The sequence below is a fragment of the Canis lupus genome, chromosome 12 (genome assembly GCF_011100685.1).
Source record: "Canis lupus familiaris isolate Mischka breed German Shepherd chromosome 12, alternate assembly UU_Cfam_GSD_1.0, whole genome shotgun sequence".
Lineage (NCBI taxonomy): Eukaryota > Metazoa > Chordata > Mammalia > Carnivora > Canidae > Canis > Canis lupus.
The window spans coordinates 33,430,717-33,458,714 of NC_049233.1; the positions used below are offsets into that span (position 1 = coordinate 33,430,717).

Genomic DNA, 27,998 nt, shown 5'->3' on the forward strand with positions numbered 1-27,998 from the left:
TATCAAGTGTCAAACCTTATGGAGACAAATAATCTTGGGCCAGTTACTTAACATCTTGCCGCTTCAGTTTTCTTTCCTGCCACAATAGGGTAATGCCTAAACCAGCTTTTTTTTTTAACATTTAAAATTGCATATGTGTATGTATATATATACATGCATGCCATTGAATATGTCATTGAAAACTGTGATGTCGTTGAATACTTGTTTCCTCTAATCTCAGCTAACATACACACACTTGCACTTGTACCAGTCACTTTTTGGCAGTGGTCTCTTGTAGAAATGGGTCATTATTTCACATTACTTCTTCCTTTCAGATTTTTATACTTCTTTTTTCCCCCCCTCACCTGTCTGATTGTGATGGGTAGAATCCATAGAACAACAGTATATAATTTGGTGCAATATACATGTATGCCCTGTTCCTATTTATTTTTTATTTTGTCAAAATATAAATGACCTACATTAAATAAAGAGAATATTTTATATAAAATGTGTACAGTCATATTCATTGAACATAAGATTTCAGGCACCTCTATTTTATGGACTAATAAAATTATCAATTATAAGACATTAATTTTAAGATGTATTTCTATTTCATTAGTGTTTAACTATGAAAATGAAACAGAATCAATGAGATATGGCATATATAGTAGATACAGTTTTTAGTCTTACTAAATTTTTGTTAGAATTTCTGTGTATTCTTATTTGCTTGATGGAAACTTTTCCAGTTTTTTTACTTTTATAGTTTCTGTGAGTTACTTTTTGCTTTATTGCAGTTATTGTGCAAACTAAGAGGCATTTTTCTTATTGCAGTTCTTCCTAAATGTTTAATGCCTTTATGATTACATAACTTGCATCATCTTTACTCCTAAATTCCCACCATGACACAAAGGTGAAGCATCATTTGAATGCTTGAGATAGGAGACAGTTTTTCTTTTTTCAAGAAGGTTGAGCTATACTGAAAGTTTCTTTTTTTTTTTTTTTATACTGAAAGTTTCTAAGCTCTCCTCCCCACGCAGAGATTTACATCTTAGCTCTGCTCATGTGCATGCTAATATGTGTCATGATGTAGTAGAGCCCTCTGACCTTGTACTGTTAGTTCACCTTACATGGTTTTCTCCCTTCACCCTGTATACCCTTGGGTTTATTTTGCTTTAGCTTCTGTTTTCTCTCCAAGACTAAATAACAAAAACTCTTTCATTCTTTTTCAGTTTACTATTCCTTATATTTCCTAGCCCCCTATTCCTTCCTTTCTTATTATCTCCTTTACTCTGAGACAGTACTTATGCTGAGGTGGGGTAGAATAGATAACCAGAAATGAGTGTATACTAATATTTTTGCATACCTTAAAACTCTTATTTGGGAGAAAAAAGGTCACTGTATTTTTTTAAAAACTTATTTATTTATGAGCGAGCGCACGCGTGCAGGGAGAGGGACAGGGACAGGGAGACTCGCACTGAGCGCAGAGCCCTGTTCCAGGTTTGATCCCATGACCCTGAGATTACGACCTGAGCTGAAATCAAAAGTTGGATGCTTAACTGATTGAGCCACCTAGGTGCCCCGTGTCACTGTATTTTTTATTTGAAGGATGATAGTTCTGTGTACACTTGAAGGCTACCACTCAAAGTGGACATCTAGTTATCTGTTAAATCTGGATTGTCTTGGGGTTGTGGGTGTGTCTAGGAAAAAAGGAAAAAGAATTATATAGACTGATTTTTCTACCAATTAAAACATTTTAAGGAACCTAAACTCCGAATGATGTAAAGATCTTAGAACATTTTACATATATTCATTTGTAACACGTATTCATATAAAGTAAATGTTTTCTTTGTAAATTTTACTTTCTGGTGTAATAGACTATCCAGGAAGAACTGTTTGGGTGCTCCTTACTCACTGAAAATAATGAAACTTAAACTGGTTTAAATGACTATCAGATTATTTTATGCCTCCTGAGTAGTTCTTATTTTTGGAATTTAGAGATTCTAGGGAGGCTTTGGGTCATCAAATACAGTATTTTTTTTTGTTTTTTGTTTTTTTTTTGCTTTTGTTAAGGAGAGGATCCATAGTTTTCAGTAGAATCTTAAAGAGATTAACCCCAAAGAAATTAATCCACTTCTGTAGAGTTTTAAGTTAGCACTATTTCTTTTTTTCTGCTCTCCATGTGATCCTGATTGTAAACCATGAAAACTCAAGAGTATTTTGAAACTCAAAACAAGGAAAATTTGATCATGAGTTGTTACCCTTGGATATGGCAGTACTGTTCAAGTGGCATATCTAAAACAATAATAAAACTGCCATGAACCACCAGGGAATTATTTTTAGGTTTTATAATTTTATAAATTTCATTTATAGTGAATATAAATAAAGATGGTATTGTTTTCATAGAAAAGACATTAGGAAACTGGGTTCACGTTAAGTTGAATAAATGTGAAGGATTAAAAATATGCTTCTACTTTGAACTTGAGTACTTAATTTCATTGTTGTGACTTAAATTGTTTTTCTGAGAAGAAAGTATATTGGAAATAATAAATGTTACCTGATATTTATTTTTACATATATGTGTATGTATGCATATATATGTGTATAATGTGTATATAGGAATTACTTTTTTAATATTTATGTGAATAATGAAAATACTTGATTTTTCTTTTTATTTTAGTGCATGCAGGATATGGGAAATACTAAAGCAAGACTACTTTATGAAGCCAATCTTCCAGAGAACTTTCGTAGACCACAGACAGATCAGTATCCTTTAAACTTTATTTATTGTGGATTTTGAAATAATTAATTCCTTTTTATACTTTATATTTTAATTGTTTGTATTTAGGAAAATGTGAACTTTATAATACTGTTACTTATTAAAGATAGAAATTGATTTGCCCTGAGCTGTGCTTTGTATTTAGTAAATTTTTAATAGGATTCTGATAATATATGATCTACATAGTATTTTGATGTAATTATTACTAAGTGTAAAATATTATGACATTCTTTTTGATCTGCAGTTCTCGATTGGAGGGCATTCATCTTTGTTATAAGTTTCACAACTGTGTTTGCTTTTACAAATCTTCCCTAATGAATAAATAGAATATTTTCTCAACAGGCATTTTGGTCAGGATGGTTTTTACATTTCTTAAAGATAAAATCATTTGATTATATAGGATTTCTCAAACTTATATTGAAGTTTGAGAAAACAGCTCATCAAAATTGATCTGTTCTATAAAATTATCAAATTTATTGTAAATATTTGTGATTCTATCCAAAGAGGACACTTGCAGTTTTGACAATAAAATAACATGGTTTCTTAAAGAGCAGTTGTATATTACCCATTTGTATACTAAAACAGTTCATGTGGTCAGTGAAAAAAATGCGATCTTAACAGAAATATAGGCCATTATATATATTTTTATGTTTGTATAGAAACTTTTTAAGCTATATTTTAAAAATTAGTATTTGTATTTGGCCATTTCTGTTTCTGCTGCTCCCACCTTCTTGCCCAAAATTTAACAATCTGATATCCAAGGCTGTTTTTATTATAGTAAGATCCTATGATAAAGGTGGGAGGAACATTTCAGGCATAACAGATTGTCTGAGTAGAGGTATGAAAGTGCGAGGAAACATGACATTTAAGGTTTTGATGTGACACATTCAAGTTTAGTGGGACAAGTGGCAGAAGCAACATATTTTCCATATTGCGAAGGTTTTTTTCTTTTTTTTTTTTTAGTACCATATAGAAGCAGTGTAGACCTCATTCCACAGGTTCAAGGGAGTTGAAAAGCATGAAGGTTTTGAAGCAGGAGAAACATTAGAAGCATTAACTTCTACCACAAAGATTAGGCAGAGGAGACCCTGGAGTCAGAGAGACCATGTAGAATACTAGTACAGCCTTGAAATGAGCAATGATGAAGTTATAAATTAGGTAAGTAGATTAGATAGTGGCATTGAGAATGGATAAGAAGGAATTGGGAAGATTGGAAAGCAGGAGCAGTTGGATTAGGTTAAGATTGGCTGTTTCTGAGGAAAGATACTGAGATCACCCCAAATTTTAAAGCTTGGCTAAAGTTCTATGGGTGAGATAAAGCATATTCCCTAAGAGAAGAAATTCAGTACCAGATAAAGGTTGAAGGGTCAGAAATGAAAGATAATGAGCCATGCTTCATTGCTTTGGGCAGGTTGAGGTGTCTCTTGGACATATACATGGAGATCTCCATTTAGTAGCTGGAAACATGGATCTGGACCCTAGAAGAAAGCAGGAAATACAGTGCAGATTTTAGTGATTTAGCATGTAGATGATAGAAAAGTGTTGGTTGAAGCTATGTTTATCCAGGGCAGTGGTCCTTTGTTCTTTTTTGTGTGTTTATTGAGAATCTTGAGAATGGTGTTTTTTTCTTTCTCCTGTGAAAAGTGAAGGCCTAAGGCAGAACCTTGGGAAATCGAGCATAGAAGGAAAAAGGGTAGAGGAAGCAAGTAATGTCCTAGATGGTTTTTACCAATTGTTTGCTAGCTGTATTTATTCCTCTGAGTTGGCATATAAGATCCCTCAAGTGGAAGAATCTCAAATGGAAGAATCTCCCTTTTGTGGAAGTTTGTGTGTATGTGTGTTGAGTTGGTTTGGTTTGAGTTGAGTTTTTTGAATACTACTTCTCTTGAATACTACAGGGTAAATTCTTGAAATTTTGGTAGTATCCTTTATTTGGTGCCTTGTAGATGAAAGTGACTTCCAAGTTATTTAATATATCATTTTGATTCCATATCGTTTTCAAAGAAGCTTTGAAGATGTTCAGGAAAGGACTGTATATAGCTTCTTGGTATCTTCTTATATTGAACTGTTCTATGCACTATTTTGTGTATGATGGTAGGAATATTATTTCTTAAGTAATTACCATTAATTTTATGATGAAACTTATAGAACCAAAGAATTAATGAGGCAGTGAGTTATTAATTCTGGTATTTTTGCTGATACATTTTTAAATATTTGGTACTTACTAAACATTTCAGAAGAGAGAAGATTTTTATAGTGAATTGATTGGCATTGGGTATCATTACATTCTTGACCTTTGACACACTGAAGATACAACAGCTAAAGTAGCCTTATTCTCTAAAAACACTTTGCTGTGGGCTAAGCACTGAGCTTGGCTTTTATGTATACTATCTCTTTAAATTCTCAAAATAACCCAATGAGCTAGAGCATAGTATTTTCATTTGGGGGATTGGGAAGGCGGGATGTGCAAAGAGTTATTAAGAAACTTCTTAAAGTTTCCAGACTTCTCCTTCTGTAGAAGGGCACTTGAATATTTTTTAATGATGGTAGTCAGTATTGCCACATTTGAGTCTTGATGGCCTTTAAAAATACATAGGCTTATGGTTTGGGACTCTGAAGCTAGATCATAAAGTCTAAGTATAGATCACAACTTTTAAGTACCTGGTATGATTCAATTCAGGCTTTTGGGTTATGTATGTTTTTGCTATTGTTTGCTCAAGCATGCTTATTTGATTTTTCAAACTAAGTGTTACTTCTAAAGCATTGGCAAATTATGATCATATTTATTTGAGGTGTTGATCTCTTTCTATTCACAAAAAGATAACCTAGTGGTTGTCAGAAGCTACTTACAGAGGGATTTTTGGCTAAACAAATTTGAGATAGATGACTACTGTGAATATAAGATGACGTGTCTTAGACCATGAAACCAGCCCCTATACCCAGTATAATGCTCTGGCCTTTAAAAATTGCTTTACCTTAAATATTGTATCAATATCACTTTATTCCCTTCTTTTCATTTAGAAACATTGTGATTTGGAGGTTTTATTAGGGAAACTAATAAGAAAACTAATTCTCTTTCTTTATTTCACGAATCACTCTAAATTCATTGCTCTTTGAAAAGCCTAACATCTCTGCATTTTTATTAATTTAAATATTGTTGCCTCATCCCCAGAGGCAAGTGGAACCAAACTGAGTAAAACTCAGATAATATGGGACCTCACTGCATTCTTAACAAGATTTGTCATTTTTTAAAAGCTTTATAATTTACAAAGTTATGCAAAAGCTGCTGCAAAAGTATAATTTCTCATGTGGGATGTGGTTAATTATAGGCTGCATGTACTAGTGCATGACAAATGATAAAGCTTTACATTAAGCTTTTCATTATTAGGATATTTCATCTTATCTAAAAACTTTAATTACTTTAGTTCCATGAGGTCTATTGTGCACCAGAGCTAATCAGCAGTTCTTCTCCTTTGAGCTTTTCAAGATTTTATTGCTGTCAGTGGTAATGTGTCTGGAACTGGAATATTTTGTTCTTGGGACTAAATATTAATTTAATTCTTTAAAATGGTATCTTTAAGAAAAGAAAAAATCTCAAATTATAAATAAATACATGTTAAAAGAAAATACAAAGTAATGTTAAACTTTTGGGGGGCTTGCATAGTATTTGTTAGTTTCAAGGGCAGGGACAGTTAAGGGTACTGTACTGTTTTTTTTTTTTTTTCTGTACTGTTTTTAATTACAGGCATGGGGAAGGTTTTGGGGTATTTGTTTTTGTTTACTAAATCTCAAAACAACCATTTAAACTTGAATTGTTATTAATATATTCCTAACCTTGATTTCCTGAAAATATTGTTCTGTTTCTAAATTTTTGACTGTATTATTGATGTCAGGCAATTAAAAAAAAAAAACCCACATCTCAAATGACTCCTAGAGACTAGAAAATGGAGATGAATAATGACTGATTTCCTTGGTCCTTTTTCTTGTGGTTTCTCCATTGCTCATCTATTTAAACTTGATGCTATGCAAGCCGTGTTAGGCCTGAACATGGTAATTCCTGTCTATTACCTCTCTCTACCATGGTAATAAGAGCTAAAAACTAAATAGCACTCACTATGTGCCACACATTGTTCTTAGTTCTTTACAGACAGTAGCTTATTTAATTATCACAGTAATCCTGTGATATGGGTCTTAACGTTATCTCCATTTTAAAGGTGAGGAAAGTGAGATACAAAGTTATATAACAACAAAAGCTATCTCCACTTATTGAATGCTTATTGTCTGTCAGGAACTGGTGCTAAATGCTATTTTATGTGTATTATTCCCATAATTCTCAACAACTTTGTGAGTTGGGTATGATTATCTTTTTTTATATATCTAGGTACGGATTCAGCAGATTAGCTGACTTTAAGGTAACAATAACTGCCAGTTAAATAACAAGTGCCTACTGGTACCAGAAATGAGGGTGTACATTGGGTCTCAAAGACCATCTTCTTTGAAAATTAGTACCAGAGTTAGCATAGAATGCAAAACTGTTGTCAAAATGTCCATTGAAAATTCCTTAGTTGTCTATAATGACAGACGCAGAGATATATATATATAATGATAGACGCAGAGACAATCTATAAATCCAACTTAACTGTTCTTTGCCTCTTGGGCAAAATTGGGTTACAATTCAGGAATCAGTAACTACAGGCCTGTGAGTCAGCTCCTGTTTTTGTAAATAAAGTTTTATTAGACCACAGCCATGGCGATTCATTTAAGTATTTTCAAGGCTGCTTTGGAGCTACAAAGGCAGAGATGAGTAGTTGCAACATAGACAAACTATCAAAGCCTAAAATATTTACTTCTGGTCCTCTAAGAAAAATTTGTTGACTGTGATAATAAATCATGTTTCTTTATGTGAATCAACATTGAAGAATTGGCTTGTCATTTGGGACCCTATACAAATATACATAAAGACTGTGTGATGTAATCTTACTGTCAGAGGTATGTAGGAACTGAGAGCAACCAAGGCTATAGCATGTTCCCTAAATTACGGCCCTTTCTCAGATGACTCCCATGGAACTTAAAAAATGCACTTTTTAAAGTGCATTTGATTGGGTGCTTTGATTGATTTTTGAAAAGTAATGTTTTATGTTAATAATAGGAAGATCCAAGTAAGTTCTTTTGCCCTAATGATTAATTATTTTATCTTAATTTAATGTTCTTGGAAAACAGATCAGCTTTCATCTCAGAATTTTAGAAATTGTTTACTTTTTAGATAATTTCTGAGAGGGTTTTGTATCATAAATGGAATTAGATTCAGCTATATTTGAATTATTTGTATAACATACATTAAATATTTCACTGATATCTTTTATTTCTGAAAATTCATGGCAACATGTAATTTCACCAGATGTTTGTATTGTTTTTCACTCCAAAAAGTTGTATATTCAAAGTGTTTACCTTTTTTCAAATTCAGCACTTATAAAATCATCATAGTTTTCAGTATTTTAGCTTTACTGTTGGTTAATTATTTTATATATTTCTAATTTTAATGTGTTTTCTGATAGTTATTTTTAGTCCTAAACATTGATCCTTTTTATCATAAACATTCATAGATGAGAGTAGTAAATCTTTACAAGCTTTAAGGTGTAGTATACTCTAAACAATACCTACAATGAATATTGTTTCTATCTTTAAGAAGGAAAAGTATCAGTATTACTTTCTCTGATATTTAAACATAAAAATTATGATTTAAGAATTCAGGTTTCTAAAAGTTTCTGTAGTTAAAAAATGGCTGTACATATGCATGCTGTATTATATGTCAAATAATATATAACTGAATATAATTGCTGCTAAAATAATTAAATTTACAAACGTATATGTACAAATAATAAATAGTCCATATTATCTGAAGTGAAAATGACATCAATCTAAGTGAAGTCTATTTTCTCTTCCTTTTTGGTGGAAATAAATAGTTGTCTCTTCAATGAAAATTGCTCAGTATATCCACATTCATACACCAATCCAAAAGGCCAACTTCTTAAATTTTTTCTTTTTTTTTTTTCTGTTAGAAAAATGTAATATTGAATTTGGATTAACAATCATGAGCAAATTTACAAGTTGGAGTAAAATAACATTATTACATTTTGTGAAAATATTGGCATATATGTGGTGACCTTTTGGTATTAAATTGGCTGCTAAAATTTTCACATATCAAAATAAGCAGTCTTGGGGCCTTTCACTTTTAAAAAGGGTCTCCGAAGGCTACCTTGAAAATACCCTTAAATTTGACATTCTTTTCTAAGCTTTAAAGTATTTATTAGCATTACCATAAATTAACTGACCAATTCACAGATGTACTGGTGATGTGATCAGGAACATTCTGAAAAGGTTGATGCTAAACATTCCTGGTTTTGAATCACAGCTCTCCCTCGTCCTGTAGAATCCCAGAAAACTTTTATTATTTTTTATTATTATTTTTTTTTAATTTTTATTTATCTATGATAGTCATACAGAGAGAGAGAGAGAGAGAGAGAGAGGCAGAGACACAGGCAGAGGCAGAAGTAGGCTCCATGCACTGGGAGCCCGACGTGGGATTCATCCCGGGTCTCCAGGATCGCGCCCTGGGCCAAAGGCAGGCGCCAAACCGCTGCACCACCCAGGGATCCCTCAGAAAACTTTTAAAATTTTCTTTGTCTCACTTTTGGTTATGAAATGGTACCTACCTTATAGGTTGGTTAAGAGGAGAAAAGGAGATAGAGATCATATAAAGTACTCTTCACATACTCAGATTATAGAAAACTGTCTTTAAAAATACCTTTCAGTCACTCAGCTTACTTAATGAATTAAATGTCTAGATTTCCCCTCTTGCCTTCCCTGATCCCCTTTGAGTGCTTTCATAATACCCCAACTTTTTAATATCCACTGTATATTGGTCTATCAACTCTTTGCATTACCTCTTGCCTCAAATGTCAATTTAAAAGGCTTTTTATTAACCTCTAATAAGAAGTTATTGACCGAAAATGTATTGTCTTACTGCTTCAGGTAACTTTTGAACAGAAGGATGTCTTAATGGAGATCTACAGAGAAATTATATTTCAGTGTAATTCATTTCCTTTGTAATTCTGTGTATTTTATTTTATGCATTTAAAAGCACTGTCCTAGAAAGGAGTTCATAGGCTTTGCCTAACTATCAAAGGGGTTCATGGTGCTAAGAAGGCTACGAATCTCTGATGGAAGAATTTTCATTTTAGTGAAATACGATAAAGCAGTGATTGAGTGGTAAGAGAAGTCATCAATATCAGATAACTCAAAACTGTCAAATCCTATTAGAATTGCTCACTCTGTCAACATATAAGGCTAGTGCAGCCAACTACAAAAAATTAAATAGTACTAACTTTGATTGTAGCGTCTTTTTCCTCAGCTTTGAAAGAAAAAAAAATGGCCTCTGTTCTTCTAATACACAGGAAATACTCTAGGATACAATGAGGGGAAGCCATGTATGATGGGAAAGAACAGAAGTATTGAAATCACAGTTGTTTTATTTTTCTAAGTTGTTGATTATTTATCTTTGATATGGAAATAATCTTTACATTACTGGATTGTGGAAGGAATCAAAGAAACAAACTACAGACAACACATATCACACAGTGTCTGGTACATTGTGGGTACCACATAGCTATTAGTTTTCTTACACTGAGAATGTAAAATGAACTTTAACTGAGTTTGGTGGGGGTGGAGATTTGGAGAATGTAGTAGAATTGAGAAATGTTGTTACTTTTCTTTCTAGAATTGGGTTTGGTGGTTTTGTTGAATGGGGAAAACTTCATGAAAGAGGAATTATTTAGCAGGTAGAAAGGTAGAATTTAGTTGCAGAAATAGTGTGAGAGGAGGGCACAGATGGGAGAGGAGGAAAATTGAGTTTAGAATATAGGTTTTGTGGAAAGGAATGAATAAAGGGGAATGTACAAGTCACTGAACTCATGCTTTTCCTTAAGTTATCTGTTTTCAGAGCAGTGGAATTTTTCATCAGAGATAAGTATGAAAAGAAGAAATACTATGATAAAAATGCAATAGCTATTACAAATGTAAGTAAAATCTTCATTTCTATCACCAATTCTTGTTTGTTGAATAGATCTCAAACTTTTTTTAAAGACATTTCTTTGAGAGAGAGAGAGAGAGAGAGAGAGAATAGGGGGAGGGGCAGAGGGAGAGAATCTCAAGCAGACTCCCCACCGAGTGCGGACCCTGACTTAGGGCTCCATATGACAACTCAAGAGATCATGATGAGCCAAAATCACAAGTTGGATGCTGACCCAACTGAGCCACCCAGGCGCCCCAGATCTCAAACTTATCATACAATACAATACAGCTTAATTTGTTTTATTGTAAAAGTATACTTAGTTACATACTTTAAAAAATTTGAATATTGGAATTTTTTCCACGTTTATGAGCTCTTACAAAAGCAGAACTCTTAATTCAGAAAAGAAAATATTCTGAGTCTAATAACTATTAAATGTTATTTATTAAGTTAATTTATGAAAATTGCTAAAAGATAGAGTCACTAATTGAAAAAGAGGGGAGGGAGAATTATTTTACTCAGTTTTGGAAGTGAATGAAAAAGAATCAAGGCGATTTATCCCCTCTCCTAAGGGCTTTAGTGGATGTGTCCGACATATATATATATTAAGACATGGCATTTTAATTGGTTATTATCAAGCATTTTGATACCCAATAGTTGAGACCTTATTGCAGTGATCAAGTTATATCACTGTTTTTTGTTTTGTTTTGTTTCTGATTAATTTTTTTCATTACTGTTTAAGGCTAATTGTCTTTACTGTTGCAATTGTTTTTTTTTTTTTTTTTGGCCTTTGATTCCTAGATTAATAAAGCCAAGCTATACACAGTTAATCTTGTGGTTAAGTAATCTGTCAAGTAATTTAGAGACAACAATTTCATCTCATTTTGTATACAAACTGGGTTTATCTTTTCAGTCCATGTGGAGAGGCAATATAATAAAAAATTAATAAACTACTAACAAAGTGAGGATATTTTAATACATTGTCTTTGATCATGAAAAAAATCTTGTTAAAAGTATTTAAAGTATCATTAGTGTATATTATGAAACAAATACACCCTTGTGGATAGAGTTTGGGCTGCATTGGATACAGGAGAGGAAATCTTGAAAGAATGATAAAAATTGATAGTATTGAGAATGATACTTAGAATGTCTGTAAAATTAAATTTGGTTGTAGCATTATGAGGGAGGGAAGGACTAACTGTAAAACATAAGTTACATATTTTCATATGAAATTTTAAGAAATCATTTTAGTATATTTATAAAGCATATGGTTTTACATTGTACATCCTTTCCCCTTCTTCAAGTTTTTATTTAAATTCTAGTTAGCATACAGTGTAATACTGGTTTCAGGAGTAGAATTAGTGATTCATACTTATATATAACATCCAGTGCTCATCACAACAAGTGTATTCCTCAGTACCCATCATCCATTTAGCCCATCCCTGGCCCCCTTCCTTCCAGCAACCCTCAGTTTGTTCTCTAGGGTTAAAGAGTCTTGTATGTTTTGTTTCTCTCACATTAAATACCCTTTTAAAAAATCGTAAACATTTTTGTTGTTTTTAATTATATTTAAAGTATTTTTTTCTTCTTGACAACAGTTTGGAAATTATTTTTGTGTAGTAATGTATAGGAAAACAGTTTTATCTTTGGACGATAGCTGTTGGTATGGAATCTCCCCTCTCCCAGGTGTGAAAATGGTATTATGCTCAGTTAAGAGAATTTCTTTATTCACTAAGAGATATGTCCTGGAATAAAATACTCAGGGATGAAGTATCATGGTATCTGTAACTCATTTTCAGATAATAATAAATTATTTTAAATCTTCAGTGAAACCTGGCAGTTGATTTGTGTGTGTGTGTGTGTGTATTGCCTGTCTGTGGAGAGAGAGAACAAGTATGGCATAATGTTAACATTTGATGAATATTGGTAAGGTTTATAGAGATATTCATTCTACACATTTTTACATTTTTCATAGGCTTGAGAATGGAAATTTCAAGATAGTCTTGAGATTATATTATTCATATTATGAAAATTTAGGAACGTTCACAAAAATCACATTCAACCCAAGGGAAAATGTATTCCTCTTATTCTTTAATAAGCAAAAGAATAAGTTGTTAAAAATTTATATTTTAGCAAGTTTAAAATATTTCTCTTTCATGGCAATCAGTGTATAAGCAACTAATTTTATGTATCACTAAGAATTACATTATATATTTATATCTTTTTTTTTTCAGTAATAGATTGAACATTTGTTTAAGTAATTGCTGATCACTTGTTATGGTCCCTGTTTCCTAGTATGACTTTTGCTTTCAGAGAGATTTAACTTCATAGTGGGGATGTGAGACTAGGTTGAAAAAATAAACCTGAGACAAAGTATAAGTATCGTATATCTAAGGTACTTAAGGAGCACTAGTGCATTTAAGGGAATATCTAAGGAGAGACAGTTTTTTATTTTTTAATTTTTATTTATGATAAGCACACAGTGAGAGAGAGAGAGAAGTAGAGACATAGGCAGAGGGAGAAGCAGGCTCCATGCACTGGGAGCCCGACCTGGGATTCGATCCCGGGTCTCCAGGACCGCGCCCTGGGCCAAAGGCAGGTGCCAAACCACTGCGCCACCCAGGGATCCCAGGAGGGACAGTTTGAATACTAACTGTACTCATTGTACTCTGATAAAAAGATGTCATGAGTGACTTAAGCTTGATATGACTGTTACCCTGATATTAAATGGCTCCAAATTGCTTTATCTTTACAGCTTTTGTGTCTGATTTTTGTAGTTTTTCTGTCTTCTCTTAGCTGGTATTTTTTAGTGTTGCCAATATATGTAACTGTCTTATTATTTTCTTATTTTAAACAAGAGTAAGGGCCTGAGGATTGACCCTGTATCTCTCTATAAGGCAGTTAACTTCTTAAACCCTTTTTAAAAAAATGAGAAATTTCTTGCCCTTCTGAAACATAAATATTTCAGATTATTGTGGCAAAATACAAAGCAATAAACTATAGGGAAACAATGGCAAAGAGTTTTGCTATTTTTCTGTGATATTGCCCCCTGCTTGCCAGGCCATTTAATGAGTCTATGAACTAAGCCTCATAGAAATCCATCATGTAGAGTATGAAAATATAGGATGGTATTTCCTTCATACCCAGGGATTTATTATAGTTGTAAAAACTGGCATCAGCAAGCTGTTAATAAATGTGGTATCTGGTCCTATAAACATGGTGCTTCTGAGAAAGCAGGAGGGTTGTATGTGCTGCTTTGTGGAGGGAGCTTGTGGTATATGCTGTATGGTTTTGAGTGCTGTGCAGTACTCTAAGTGTGAATTAAGGGAGGAAGCTTAAAGAGGAAGAGCAAAGTTTAGATAAAAACAAAGGAAAATATATCTCTGAGTAGAAATGTTTTGGTACTACAGTTTGTACTGTTTTGTAGCCTCAAACAGAAAAAAAAATGACATCTCATTTCTTTTGTATTTTTTAAAGTAACTGCATAGTGCTGGGCACCAATGTGGGCAGAGCACAGCAACCCTTATTCATATCGAACCTCCGTACTTTTCTTTCTTACCCCTGAGATCTGTGGTACCCTTTCACAGGATAGTTTGAAACTATATATAAAATTCAGAGATTGGCTGTTGAAGTTCCCCTGGATTATTTCTTCCTTTATTTGCTTTTTTAGTCATGCAACAAACATTGAATGTATACCATCTACAAGGCACTGAGATTAAAATGATATAATTTTTTTTTTTTTTTAAGATTTCTTTATTTCAGAGAGAGAGTGTATGTGTGACAGGGGAGGGGGTTAGAGAGAGGGGAAGCAGCAGACTCCTCACTGAGCGGGGAACCTGATGAAGGACTCAATCCTCGACCTGGAGATCACAACTTGAGCCAAAACCAAGAGTCAGTTGCTTAACCAACTGAGCCACCCAGGTGCCCCAGAAATGATATAATCTGTACGATACTAACTCACTCTGAAACATTATTCACATGTAATGTAATGTATATGTACAATGAGGCGTATTCTAAAGCACGGTGTGCTCTGATAGAAGATTAAAAGTGCTATGGGAACACAGAATTTAGGTAGCAGTAGTTAATTTTGACTGGGGGAATTTTTAAAGGAGACATATGTTTGAAATCATCCTTAATAGAAATGTAGGATTTCAGCAAAGAGAAAATAGCCTGAGTGTTAATAGTGCAGAAAGGATATTTCAAGTTGAAGGGACATTTTATCTCAACTGAATTAGGATAAGGAAGAACAAGAGTTTACGTATATTATTTGTTTGGGTTTGGTGAGTAGCCCATCAAACTGTCTTACTAGTGAGTGTGAAAGAGGACTTTGCAGGGTGGGTAGATGATGAGGAGAGAATAAATGTAAGAGGAAATAAGTCTTGAAAGGCAATAGGAATTATATGGAGGACTTCGCCTTTTTTGAGTAAGGCATGGTTGTTGTGTTAATTTTTTCTTGCCATTTAGCAGATTGCTAGTAATTTAGTGACTTCAAATGACACAGATTTGTTATCTTACAGTTTCTGTTGACTAAGAATCTGGACAGGCACAGTTCTCAGCTCAGGAGATCACCAGGCTAAAATTAAAGAGTTGGCCAGGGATGTGATCTTATCTGAGGCTTATTGTCTTCCAAGCTCACGATTTGTTGTCAGAATTCATATCCTTGTGGTTGTATGACTATGGTCCTGTGTACTTGCTGTCAGATGGGGACTACTCTCAGTTCCTAGGGGCCCCCCTCAGGTCCTTAACAGTTAACCCCATCCTCTCAGATCATGGCAGCTTATTTCTTCATCGGAGAATTTATATTACACTTCAAATCTCTTATCTTATGAATGGGCCCATCACCTTTTAAGGGCCACCTGATCAGGCTGGGCACACCCAGAAGAGTCTCTTATTTGATTAAACCATCGTTAACTATTTTGGGATTTTAATGACATCTGCAAAGTCCTAACCTTTGTTATATAGTAACCAAGTCAAGAGAGAAAGTCTTTCATGTTCACAATCCTGCCCACACTTAAGGGAAGAACATTATATAGAGTATGTATACCAAGGCATGGGACTTGTGGCCATCTTAGAATTCTTACCTTAGTGATAAAGAATGAATCTGACCTTCCTGGTTGTTCCTTAATTGAATGAGTGATAGGGGAATTTGCAAAACTTTGAGTACAGAAATCTGTCTTCTGTCCTGTCCCCTTCCCCTCCTTAGCCAATAGTGAATCACAGTTGGAAGCACAGTGATTAGATGAGTTGCTAGAAGATCTAACAGATCTTGAGTAGATGAGGCTGAACTCTGCCATATGAATTGCTCTTTTCCATCAGCAGCTTTTCTCTCCCCTTCCATGCCTTCTCCCTCCCTCTCTCATTTCCTCTCCCCCTTCTCCCTTATTTCACCCCCCCATTCTTCACAAGTATTTCCATGCTCTCATTATTCATTTGCTATTATAATGATCAGAAACAAAAAGAAAATCTACTAGAGCAGTAAAATGAATAAGTAACTATAACTATTTACTCCTGACCCCCTCACTTCCTCAATTTTGTCTTGGAAACCAATTGACAATCTTTGGGAGTTAGTGACTTTAAAATGAGCACTTGCTTGTTCTTGTTTCAATTTGTCTTACATATTACTTGCCTCCTTTATCACTTCTCATCTCTCAGAACTCATTTTGAGTACATACTTGAATTTGTAGCACACAAGGATTTTAATTCTCCAGTTTGAATTTCACATGAAATTACTGTTCTAATCAGTTACCATATAATTGAATATTAATAATATAAGGGTTTAAAAACAAAATTTTCACTTGTTTTATATATATGTGTATGTATTATATAAAGACAAAATACAACAAAAGTAAAGTTAAATTATTTCGACTTAGAAATTATTATAGACACAGTATTTCTATACTATTACTATAAAATAAGATAGCACTAGTCATTTTATTAAACTCTTCACAATTTACTAATGATATAATTATTTAAGATACATGAGTGATTTCAAGACTGAATTGCAATGAGTTTTAAGTGTTCTTTAATAGCAATGAGAAACTTAGATGAATAATTAGGTAATGACTTAGGATTAGTATAAAATAGCAGTTTCAAGTTGGCTTTCTTTGTTAATTCTTGTCATTACAATTTTAATTTCCTCTTCTGTGGAATAGGAATGATCGTGGTATCTACCTTTCATAGTAATATTATAAGAGTTAAATAAGATAAGGCATATTGCATTTTTAAGAAGGTGCCTGACACATAAGTGCTCAGTAAAAATAAACTATTATAATGATTATATTGAAGGAAGATGGGGAAGTTATCAGCAGCAAGTGACTTCAAGCAGGTAGATAATTAAGACTTAACTCTAAGACTTTTTAGATCACTGGCATAATTTTGACCTGAGTTGTTTGATTTGTTTGTCCACATTTTATTCCGTGCTTTAATTATGATTTGCTGATGACTTGATGTAGCAATTAAGGACCTATATTTTGAAACTTTTCCAGATTTCTACATTTCGTAATGACTTATGCAAAGATTTTAAAGTTAGTATATTAAAATTTAGGCTTCTTCTACATACTTGGTGGCTGTGGTTACTTAAGTTTATCAAAGCCTTTTAAGCCTCATATGGATGAGTTTGATTGATGGTGTCTTTTGTACGATTTACTTATTAGTTCAGTAAATGTATTTTCAGCTTTTGTGTCATTTACATTGATGTGGGAAATCATATTTTTAAGATGATTTCTGGACTCCTGAAAAACCTGAGGTTTGCAATATATTGAAAGGTCATGAGATTGCATTTGATAATTGTTATCATAAAATTAAGCCATTTGATAATTGTTATCATAAAATTCCCACTTAGAAAACATATCCAAGAGTTTCCAAAATGGGGTTGAAGCAGTGTATTGCTAGTAATTAATCCATAGACCTTTTTTTAGTGGTATTATGTTTTTCAGTGTTTTAGAACACCAGATTTTATTATTATAGCATTATTTTGTTGAAAAGGGTGGTAGTGGAAAAAATTTGATCAAGAAAATAATTTGATCTTTTCTTGAAAAGATAAACATTTTGCCTTATGGCCTTCAAATAATCACACTGATATTTTTATCATTTCAATATGTATTTACTCACCTTATCCTGGTTAGGCAGGAGTTGGATACTTGTTTTGCCTAATCAGTTTTTCTTTTGCAGGAGGTGAGTTTATGTAGTTGTATTACTTTAGGAATTTCTTCACATATAGGTTACTTTGGTGGTGGCCTAGAGAGGAACTTTTGGGCTTACGAACAATTGGAAGGACTCTAACTCATTTATTCCTGAAGGATATCTTTACTGGGTTCCCACTGTGCATTCTCTCATTGATGGAGGGGTTGGGCACAAGAATGGTAGGGAGTAAAGAGACATTCAGTCATAACAACTGAATTTACTGACACCACCAATTTCCAGTGAAATTTTCTAAGATCAAAGTCTTTTCTGCTCTCTCTCTATAAATGTACTAGAATGAAATGTGTTAATGTCTAGTTACAAAATAAATTCTTGATAGTAAATGTAGATAACATGAGATTTCAGAAAAGTATTTTAGCAGACAGTGAACTTACTAAGGACAGTGATAACTGCTGAGATTGAGCCTCTTTTTGGTTCTTCCTCTGAGATGCTCCCTTCCTCCTTTTTATTTTTCTGTAACATTCACAAGTATTTACTGAGACTTGTTGGGTGCCAAAAACTAAAGATAGTGAACAGAATAGAAACAGTGTCTTTCTTAGAGAACTTCAGTCAGTTAAACAAAGAATACTGATAAGTATTTGGATCTTAACAAGATGGCATGTGATAATTTCTGCAATAGGGAAGAATTATAGGAAGTGCTTTGGGAGTACCTCAGGTGGCCACTTTACTACTGAAGTGATGAAGGAATACTTCTTGGAAGAGACATTGTCAACTTGAAATTAAGGGATTGGTAAGAACCAATAGAAGTATGGGTATTTCAAGCAGAGGAAATAGCAGGAGCAAAAACAGAAGCAAGAGAAGCAGAGTAGAGAGCTGGAACCAGGGGAATCATGTATGGCTAGACAATAGTTTAGCCAGGGCAGGAAAATCATAGGGAGATAAAGTAGATGACATTTGTAGCCTGTTAAGGAGTTTGGACTCTGCCCTTATATAACGTGTATGAACTATTTAAAGCTTCTAACTAGGAATATCTAGTGATCAAATCTGCACTTGAGAGTTTCATAGTTTGGAGAAGAGCAGGATTTGGGGCAAGGAGGCCAGTTAGGATTAATCCAGGTGACAAATGATGGTGATTTTTTTTTTTTTTTTAGGATGCTTAATGGAGAAGATGGTGAGAAGTGGTTTTGAGAGATTTAGAAAGAACATTCAAGGGCACCTTGTTTTTCTTGCCTCTTTATTTTTTCTTTTTCCCTGTTCTTTTTTTGTTCTCCCTCATCTGCCTGTTTTGTGGTGTTTCTTGCTTCTGATTATCCATATGTTGACCTCTATTTCCTAATTCCTTGCTCATATAATGTATCTTACCCTGCTCATTGACTTTTTAAAAATGAACTTTATTGAAGATAAAATTTATATGCAATAAAAGGCAGACAATTTAAGATACGGTTCATTGACTTTTTTCCCCTCAAATTTTTATTTAAATTCTAGTTAGTGAATACACTGTGACATTGGTTTCAGGAGTAGAATTCAGTGATTCATCACATACATACAACACTTAATGCTCATCACAACAAATGCCCCTTAATGTGTATTTCCCCAGCCCCCACCCACACAGTTTATTGAAAAATATATAACCCTGTGTAGCCACCACAGAGGGTATATACAATTTTTCCTTTGCCCCAAAAGGTTCCTTTGTGCCTCTGTACTCTAGTGTCTGACATCTCTTGACATATTTCTGAAATTCATCCTTTTTTTTTGTATTATTAAGACAATTCATTTTGTATTTGCAGATAATAGTTCATTTTATGAGTATACTATAATTTGTTTATCTGTTCACCTGTTAATTTGTCCATTGATTTTTCAAGTGTCTTTCCTACTGAACAACTCTGTGTTTCTAGCTGAAACAGTATTAATGCTTTTTTGGAAGGGAGCAATAAAATGCTTTATTATATTACTGTTATTTATTAAATAATTTTGTATTCTTCTGAGTTTTAACAGTGGCCAGATCAGTCAAAAGGAGAACACTTTAATAGTGAACTGTCATGGGTTAGTAATCCTTGACATGCTGAGTATGCCTATTTCTCTCATATATTTTATGTTCAGTTATTACATGAGTTTGGACAAAGAGGTCTTTATGATATAGGTTATCATCTTAAGTGAATTTGTGTGCTTTTTAAATCTTATTTTTATATAAAGTCGCAATTAAAGATCTTTAGCAAGTAAATGTCCAATGGGATAAAGCGGCTCTGAAGCTAGAGTCTAAGGTATTTTTCTTTTAAAATCTTCTCTTCCAAAAAAAAAAAAAAAATACTTCTCTTCCATATGTAATTTCCATTAGTAGTCACTAAATGGCTAATTGCACAATTATGACAGAGCCAACAAGCAGTGTTCAAGCTTAAAAAAAAAAAAAACCCAAAAATTTATGGTCTTGGATTGTGATTCAAGAATTAGAACTATAACTAACTTAATAACAAGCAGAGTGATTGAGGACTTACCTCCCAATGTTATTTTGACATTACATAATGACCTTTCTATAATAGCACCTTTATTTTAAACAATTCCTTAGAGGCCCTATTGATATGATAGAGCAATATATACAGATGTCAGTTTTATGGCTCCAGAGATCTACTATGCATTTTGTAAACATATTTTAGTTATATTTTGGCAATAAAGAGAGCAAGAAGATAATGCTCCCATTAAAGTGATCAACTATGCATGTAGAAATTGGGAAGGAAGATGTGTGAAATCCAATTTCATATATAAATTGCCTTTGCTGCTTATGTAACTATCTCATAATGCTTTGGGAGTAATTCAGCAAATACAGCACTGGAAATGGTGTTTGTACCTACTGATCTTAAGGAAGTGTATAAATTGCTTTTTGATAAGTCCTGCTGCTGCTCATCTCAGAGTTTTTTTTCGTTCTTAAACAGCTTATTAAAACTTAATTAACTTTTACTATTTCAGCACTATTTGTTTTATTTTCCATTCTTAATATAGTTATTACAAGTAAAAACAAAAATTCATATGTACTCTCCTGCTGCTCAAAACGACCTATCTTCCTGCTTTAGTATTTCAGTAGTAATACTAAGTAGAAGTTTACCATATGAAAAGCTTATTTTTAAAATACTTTTGGTATGATCTTACCTGAGTACATTTTACATTTTATATCATAGTGAATTCTATTTTAAACCACACACTATTCTGTAATAAATAATTTTATATTTAGAAGTTGCATGTGGGAATTTTAAGAAAGCAATACTCTCTACTCATGCTTTTTTTTCCCCTTAGTTACCATATTTCTAAGTGCTTGTATATCTCAGAAATGCATGAGTTTTGTTTTTTTCCTTTGCCTGTCAATTCTGATTACCTTCCTTTCGCTTTGTTCTTCTGACTTTTCATCTGTATTCCACAGATTTCTTCCTCTGATGCTCCTCTTCAGCCTTTGGTATCTTCTCCTTCTCTACAAGCTACTGTTGAGAAAAACAAATTGGAGGTATGGTAGTGTTCTAGCCAGCTGCATACTATAGTGTTCAATGCTAAATGAACTTCTTTTACAATGTGCCATAATTTGGAAGTGGTATAATAGTTGTTTATATTTGATGGGTCTCCAGCATTAAATATATTGAACACAACAATTTCTAAAATATTTTCCTATGCTGCAAGTAGGATTAAAAGACTTTGATCTGTTTAATTTCAGAATGACAGATTTATTGGTACTATAGATAATATTTCCACATTTAAGAAGCAATTTACTGTTGTTTCTCTGACTATACTTGCAGGAATATATATATATTTTTTTATACTTGATGTTGAATTCTTTGATCTATTAGAAAAGTCTTTGATTGAAAATGTTTTCTTTAGAACATTCCGTTGTTATAAGCATTTGAAGAAAATTAATGTTAAGTTTCTTTTTTAAGCAAAAGTAGCCATCATACAGATACGGTAATGTATATAATAATAGAGTTATAAATATAGACTCATCAGTGATAATCATTAGAATGTGTTGGTGATAGGGGTGACAGTGATTCCTAATGGAGGAAAACAGAGAACTTTATGGAGGTTTCTAATTCAATATAGTGTGTGCTGTGATTGATATTCGCTCACTGTGCTTCTATTTACTACAGAAGGCAATCTTTTGATACATCTTAATTTCTTCCTTTCTTTTTTTTTTTTTTTTTAAGAGAGCACATGCGTGAGTGGGGACTGGGAGAGCAGCGGAGGGAGAGAGACAGAATCCCAAGCAAAGCCCAACATAGGACTCGATCTCATGTCCCTGAGATCATGACCTGAGCAGAAATCAAGAGTCAGACACTTAACCGACTGAGCCACCCAGGCACCTGAATATATCTTATTATTATTTTTTTTAATATTTATTTGAGAGAGAGAGAGAGAGAATGAGAATGAGCAGGGAGAGAGGCAGAAGGAGAGGGAGAAGAGATTCCCCGCTGAGCAGGGAGCCTGACATGGGGCTCGATCCCAGAACCCCAGGATCATGTCCTAAGCTGAAAGCAGATGCTTCAGTGACTGAGCCACCGAGGCACCGCATATATTTTAAATTCTTAATAAACATCAGCTATGAGGATTAGGATGCATTCTAATTAGAGTAATAAGCATCTTGTGGGGGAAAAAACCCTGTGGGCAATGTAGATTGGGTATTTGCAAGTAGATGGCATGGTTAGAACATGCATAGGATAGGGAGAGAAGTGAGAGAACAGCCTACTTCTAAGCCTTCTGAAGGATTTTGGTCTTTACTCTAAAGGTCCTAGTACTTTAATGATGAGTTTTAAGGGTACAAAAGGTAGCAGGATCTGATTTACTTGTCATCACACAGCTCCCCATCTCTGTGGAGAATAAATTATATGCTGAGGAGTGTGGAAAAAGCCTGAGAACCTGTTGCCTTAATCTGTGGATAAAATGATGGGAGCAGTTGCTAAATTAGAGACAGAGGGAATAAAAAGAGTGTAGTTTAAGAGATTTTGAGAAGACTGAATCTGTGGGATTTAGTAATCAATGGATTGTGACAGTGGTTTGGGAAGTCTTTATGACTTCCAGTTTCTGGCTTGAGCATCTCAGTACATGATGGTGCTATTCAGAGAGAAAAGGATGCAAGCTGAGAATGAGGAACAGTTTTGAGGAGAACAAAAGAGGGGAGGGATGAATTAAAAGTTAGATATGACTGTGGGACATCCAGGTATCTAGTAGGTGGTTGGATATGCAAATCTGTAGCCCAGAGAAGAGATCCAGGCTGGGGGCAGTTAGAGAGGGATTGAGAGAAGGATTGAGATTATAAGGCAGCCCAGGGAAAGGGTGTTGAGTGATAAGAGAAGGGTCATGAGAATGGAAAGCTGGGTACACTTGAATTTAAGAGTTAGCAGGGCAAAGGGAGTTCATGAGGAGTCTGTAGGGGACAGTTTTGGAGCATGAAGTACATGGTTGGAATGTTGTAGGTATCGTAGATCAGCACATAGGTCCAGGAAAGAAGCACTCTAGGAGTGTAGATATTACCATGAGAAAGAGAAAGAGTGTCAAAGGCAAATTTTTCCTTTTCAAAATTTGCTCTGAAATTATGCTTTCATGTGAATAAAAAGGTGGGAACCCTTAACACACTTTTACTGTGTGATTCCCTCTTGCAAGTCTTAGAAAGAAGTGGACATTGATGATTCAGGATGGTGGCATAGGAAGACCTAAAGCTTCCCTTCTCCCATGAACACACCAAATCACAGCTACACATAGATCAGTTTTCTCTAAAAAAGATGTGAAAACTAGCTAAACTGCTCCTCTACAACAAAGGACAAAAAAGCCACATTGAGGATAGGTGAGGCAGAGACATGGACTCACTAAAAACCCACTCCTGGTGCTCTGATCCACTGGTGGGAGTGATCTCTCACATACGGAGCATATCCCTGAGGAGCAAGGGGTTCAAGCCCCACATCAGGCATCCCAACCCTTGGGAGCTGTACTGGAGAGATGAGTCCCCAAAATATCTGGCTTGGAAACCATCAGGCCTTATGTCAAGGATATCCTAAAAGCTATAGGAAAGTAGTCTACTCTTAAAGGACACATCAACAGTGTCTCATTTGTCCTGGAACCCAGTACAAAGGAACAAGTTGAAAAGCTACTAGACCATATATGAAGGAGATTTATTGCCTAAGTTTGAAGTGTCTGCCATGACAGGTGCTAGGAGGCACCATTTTGCACTACCTCTACCTTCATAGTGCTGCTTGCCCTGCCCCTCCACATCCCCACAATCCCACACTGCAGACTGGATGGGTTGGCTCTTTTTGGGCTGGTGCTCCCCTCTGACCCTGCTAAAGTCAGGAAATACATGCATTTCACATAGGGGACACCCCTTTTATGCCTGGCTTTGGTGAATAGCAGGCCTTGCATTTCTGGGCCTCATAGGACTGAAACAATTGGAGACAGTTGTGACAAGATGCCAGCCCAGGACACTACACAGACAACTGACTGAAATAAACTCAGTCTTCCTAAGGCTACTCTTTCAATACTGGGAGAGCACTGTTTTGCCTAATACACAGAAACAAACAGAATTAGACAAAATGAAGGAACAGAAATATGTTCCAAATGAAAGAATAAACAGAACTCTAGGGGATAAAACCTTAATGGAAATAAGTAAGTTACCTGGTAAAGAATTCAGAGTAGTAGTCATAAAGGTACTCATTGATCTCGGGAGAAGAATGGATGATGACAATTTCAACAAAGAGATAGAAAATATAAGAAAATACCAGATGGAAGTCTCAGAGCTGAAGAATACAATAACTGAACTAAAAAAATATGCTAGAGAGAACCAGCAACAGATAAGGTGAGGCAGAAGAATGAATCAGTGACCTGACCTGGCAGACAGGGCAGTGGAACTTAAACAGTAGCAGAAAGAAAAAAAAAAAAAAGTTTTTTAAATGAAGATAACATAAGGGATTTATGGGGATAGCATCAGTAACATTCCCAGCTGAATAACAGTCACATTGTAGGAGTTGCAGAAAGAGGAGAGCAGAAAGGACAAAAACTTAAATGAAGAAATAATGGCTGAAAACTTTCCTAATCTGGGGAGAGAAACAGCCAGGAAGCCCAGAGAATTCCAAATAAAAGGGAACCCAAAGAGATCTACGCCAATCATGCATTATAATTAAAATGTTAAAAGCTAAAAATAGACTCTGGGAAGATGATACAGTAGGAAGATCCTGAGCTCACCTCCCATGGATACACCAAGATTGGGGTTACATATAAAGTGACTGTCTGAAAAAGACCTGAAGACTAGCAGAACAGCTTTTATACAACTAAAGATATTTTTTAAAGCCATATAAAAAAGAATACAAGGGGCAGAGACCTGGTCAGATTGGGAAATGAACCCCCAGCATAGTAATGCATAAATGGGAGGGATATCAAGGTACAGAGGTCCTCCCTGAGAAGTGAAAGGGGTTCAAGCCCCATATTGGACATCCCTTGCCCTGGGGGGGTCTGCACCAGGACATTGAACCTCCATAACATCTGGCTTTCCAGATCAATGGAGCTTAACTCTGTGAGGGTGAGAGGGCTATAGGGAACAGAGACCCTGCTTTTAAAGGGCCTGTGAACAGTTTAACTTGCTTGGAGACCTAGAACAGAGGTAGCAGTTTGAAAAGTACTTAGAGCATGTGTTAAAGTAGATTGGCTAAAATTAGGGCATGTGCCAGAGGGGCAGGGATCTGTAGGAACTTTCTCTAGAGTACTAGAAGGCACTATTTTCTTGTCCTCCTTTAGCTGACCTGATACTGGCAGATGCTTTTTCTGACACTGTCCTATCAACTTTGCTAGCAACCACTCCCCCCATTTCATGTTCCCCTGAAGACTGACCTACCTCTGTAAGCACCCTTCTAAGTGGCTCCCACTCCACCACAACCTGGCAGACAGCCTGTTAGGACCAGTGCCCCACCCAAAGCAGCTTCTTCCCACCTCCCTCACCTAATGGGAAACCTTGGCTGACACTAGCACCACTCTAAAGTGACTCGTGTTCCCATAAAATGGGGGCCAGCCCTGCCGACCAGCATGTCTGCAGCAGTCGTGGCCAGGCCTTGCAGCTAGCTACACTGGGGACTCACTGCTCCCACCAGCATGCCTGTATGGCTGTAGCAGGCACAGCCAGGTGTCTTAGCCAGCTGGGCTGGAGGCCAGCTCCATGCCTTCAGTGTGCCTGTGGTAATAACAGCCAGGCAGTAGCAGCCAGGCATTGGAGCCAACCCCACCCATCAGCATGTCCCCAGCACTCATGGCCCAGTCACAACAAAAGGGTGCATACATCTCACACAAAGGACACCCCTGAACTGCCTGTTTCTAAAGTGACTGAGGAGCTTGGGTTTCTGGGCTCCACAGGACACTTTCTACATAAGGCCACTATCTTCAAGACAGGGAAATGTAGCTGTGTAAAAATGAACAAGACACTCAGATAAACTCAGGAGACAGAGGAATATGGTCTGAGCGAAAGAGTAAGACAAAAGCTTGAGAAAAATAACTAAACAAAAAGGAGTTAAGCAATCTATCTGATGAAGAGTTCAAAGTAATAGTCATAAAAATGATCACTAAACTGAAGAGAAAAATGAAGTCACTGAGAAATTTCATTAAAGAGATAGAAATATAAAAAAGAATCAGAGCTGAAGAATACTATAATTGAAATGAAAAATATCCTAGGGAATTAACAGCACATTAGAGGATGCAGAAGAACAGATCAGTGAGCCTGCATGACAGGTTAGTGGAAATCAAGCTGAATGACAAAAAGAAAAAAAGAATTGAAAATGTGAAGATAGGTGAAGGAGCCTCTGGGACAGCATCAGGCATACTAAATTCTAAAGAGAAGAGAGAGAAGAGGCAGAAAATTATTTGAAGAAATAATAGCTGGAAAGGGCTAATATGGGAAGCAAACAGACATCTAGGTCTGAGACCTCTAGGTCAGTGGAGCACAGAGGGCCCCAAAGAAGATGAACCTGAAGAGGTTCACACCAAACACATAGTAATTGAAATGTTCAGGTTAAAGGGAGGATTTTCAAACAAGTAGAGAAAAGCAACTAGTTATATACAAGGGAATATCCATAAGACATTAGCCAGTATCTCAGCAGAAAGTTTGTAGGCCAGAAAGGAGCAGCATAATATATTCAAAGTATGAAAAAACCCCCACAAATTTAAACCCTACCAAACTAGGCTACCATTCAGAATTGAAGGAGAGCCTAAAAAGTTTCCCAGATAAACAAAAGTTAAGAGTTCATCACCATTAAACTGGCCTTATGAGAAATGTTAAAGGGAACTCTTTAAGTAGAACAAAAAGGCCATAACTGGAAGAAAATTATGAAAGGAAAAAATTTCGCAAGTAAAACATATCATAAAGATCATGAGTTAATCGCTTAAAAGCCAGTATAGAGATTAAAACACAAAAGGATTCAAATAATATATATTTATAAAAATTAGCCAAGGGGGGATCCCTGGGTGGCTCAGTGGTTTAGCGCCTGCCTTTCGCCCAGGGCACAATCCTGGAGTCCTGGGATCGAGTCCCACATCAGGCTCCCAGCATGGAGCCTGCTTCTCCCTCCTCCTGTGTCTCTGCCTCTCTCTCTCTCTCTCTCTCTCTATCATAAATAAATAAATAAATCTTTAAAAAAAATTAGCCAAGGGACACACAAAATAAAAAGATCTAAAACATGACATTATATACATAAAATGTGGAGGTGAGAAAAATGTAGTGCTTCTAGAATATGTTTATGTGTGTGCAACCGTCAATGTAATATAAGACTGCTATACACATAAGATTATTATATATGAACCCAATGGTAACCACAAATCAAAAACATGTGCTAGATACACAAAAAATAGAAAAGAATACAAGCATAACACTGAAAAGCCACAAGGGAAGGGAGCAAGAGAACAGAGAACTGCAAAAACAACCAGAAAACTGTTAGCAAAATGACAGTAAGAACATACCCATTAATAATTAGGTTAAATGTAAATGGACTAAATGTTCCAATCAAAAGACAGACATAGGGTGGCTGACTGAATAAA

At 35.1% G+C, this 27,998-nt stretch overlaps 1 protein-coding gene across 1 annotated transcript in view; it reads left to right on the top strand.

Moving 5' to 3' along the window:
* The window catches only part of SMAP1 (small ArfGAP 1), a 177,426-nt gene that overhangs the window by 63,325 nt on the left and 86,103 nt on the right, over positions 1-27,998 (top strand). The window contains exons 3-5 of the mRNA NM_001097558.1: positions 2,657-2,742; positions 10,755-10,830; positions 21,373-21,453. Of these exons, the coding sequence (NP_001091027.1) occupies positions 2,657-2,742; positions 10,755-10,830; positions 21,373-21,453 (243 nt within the window). The remainder of the gene's footprint in view (positions 1-2,656; positions 2,743-10,754; positions 10,831-21,372; positions 21,454-27,998) is intronic.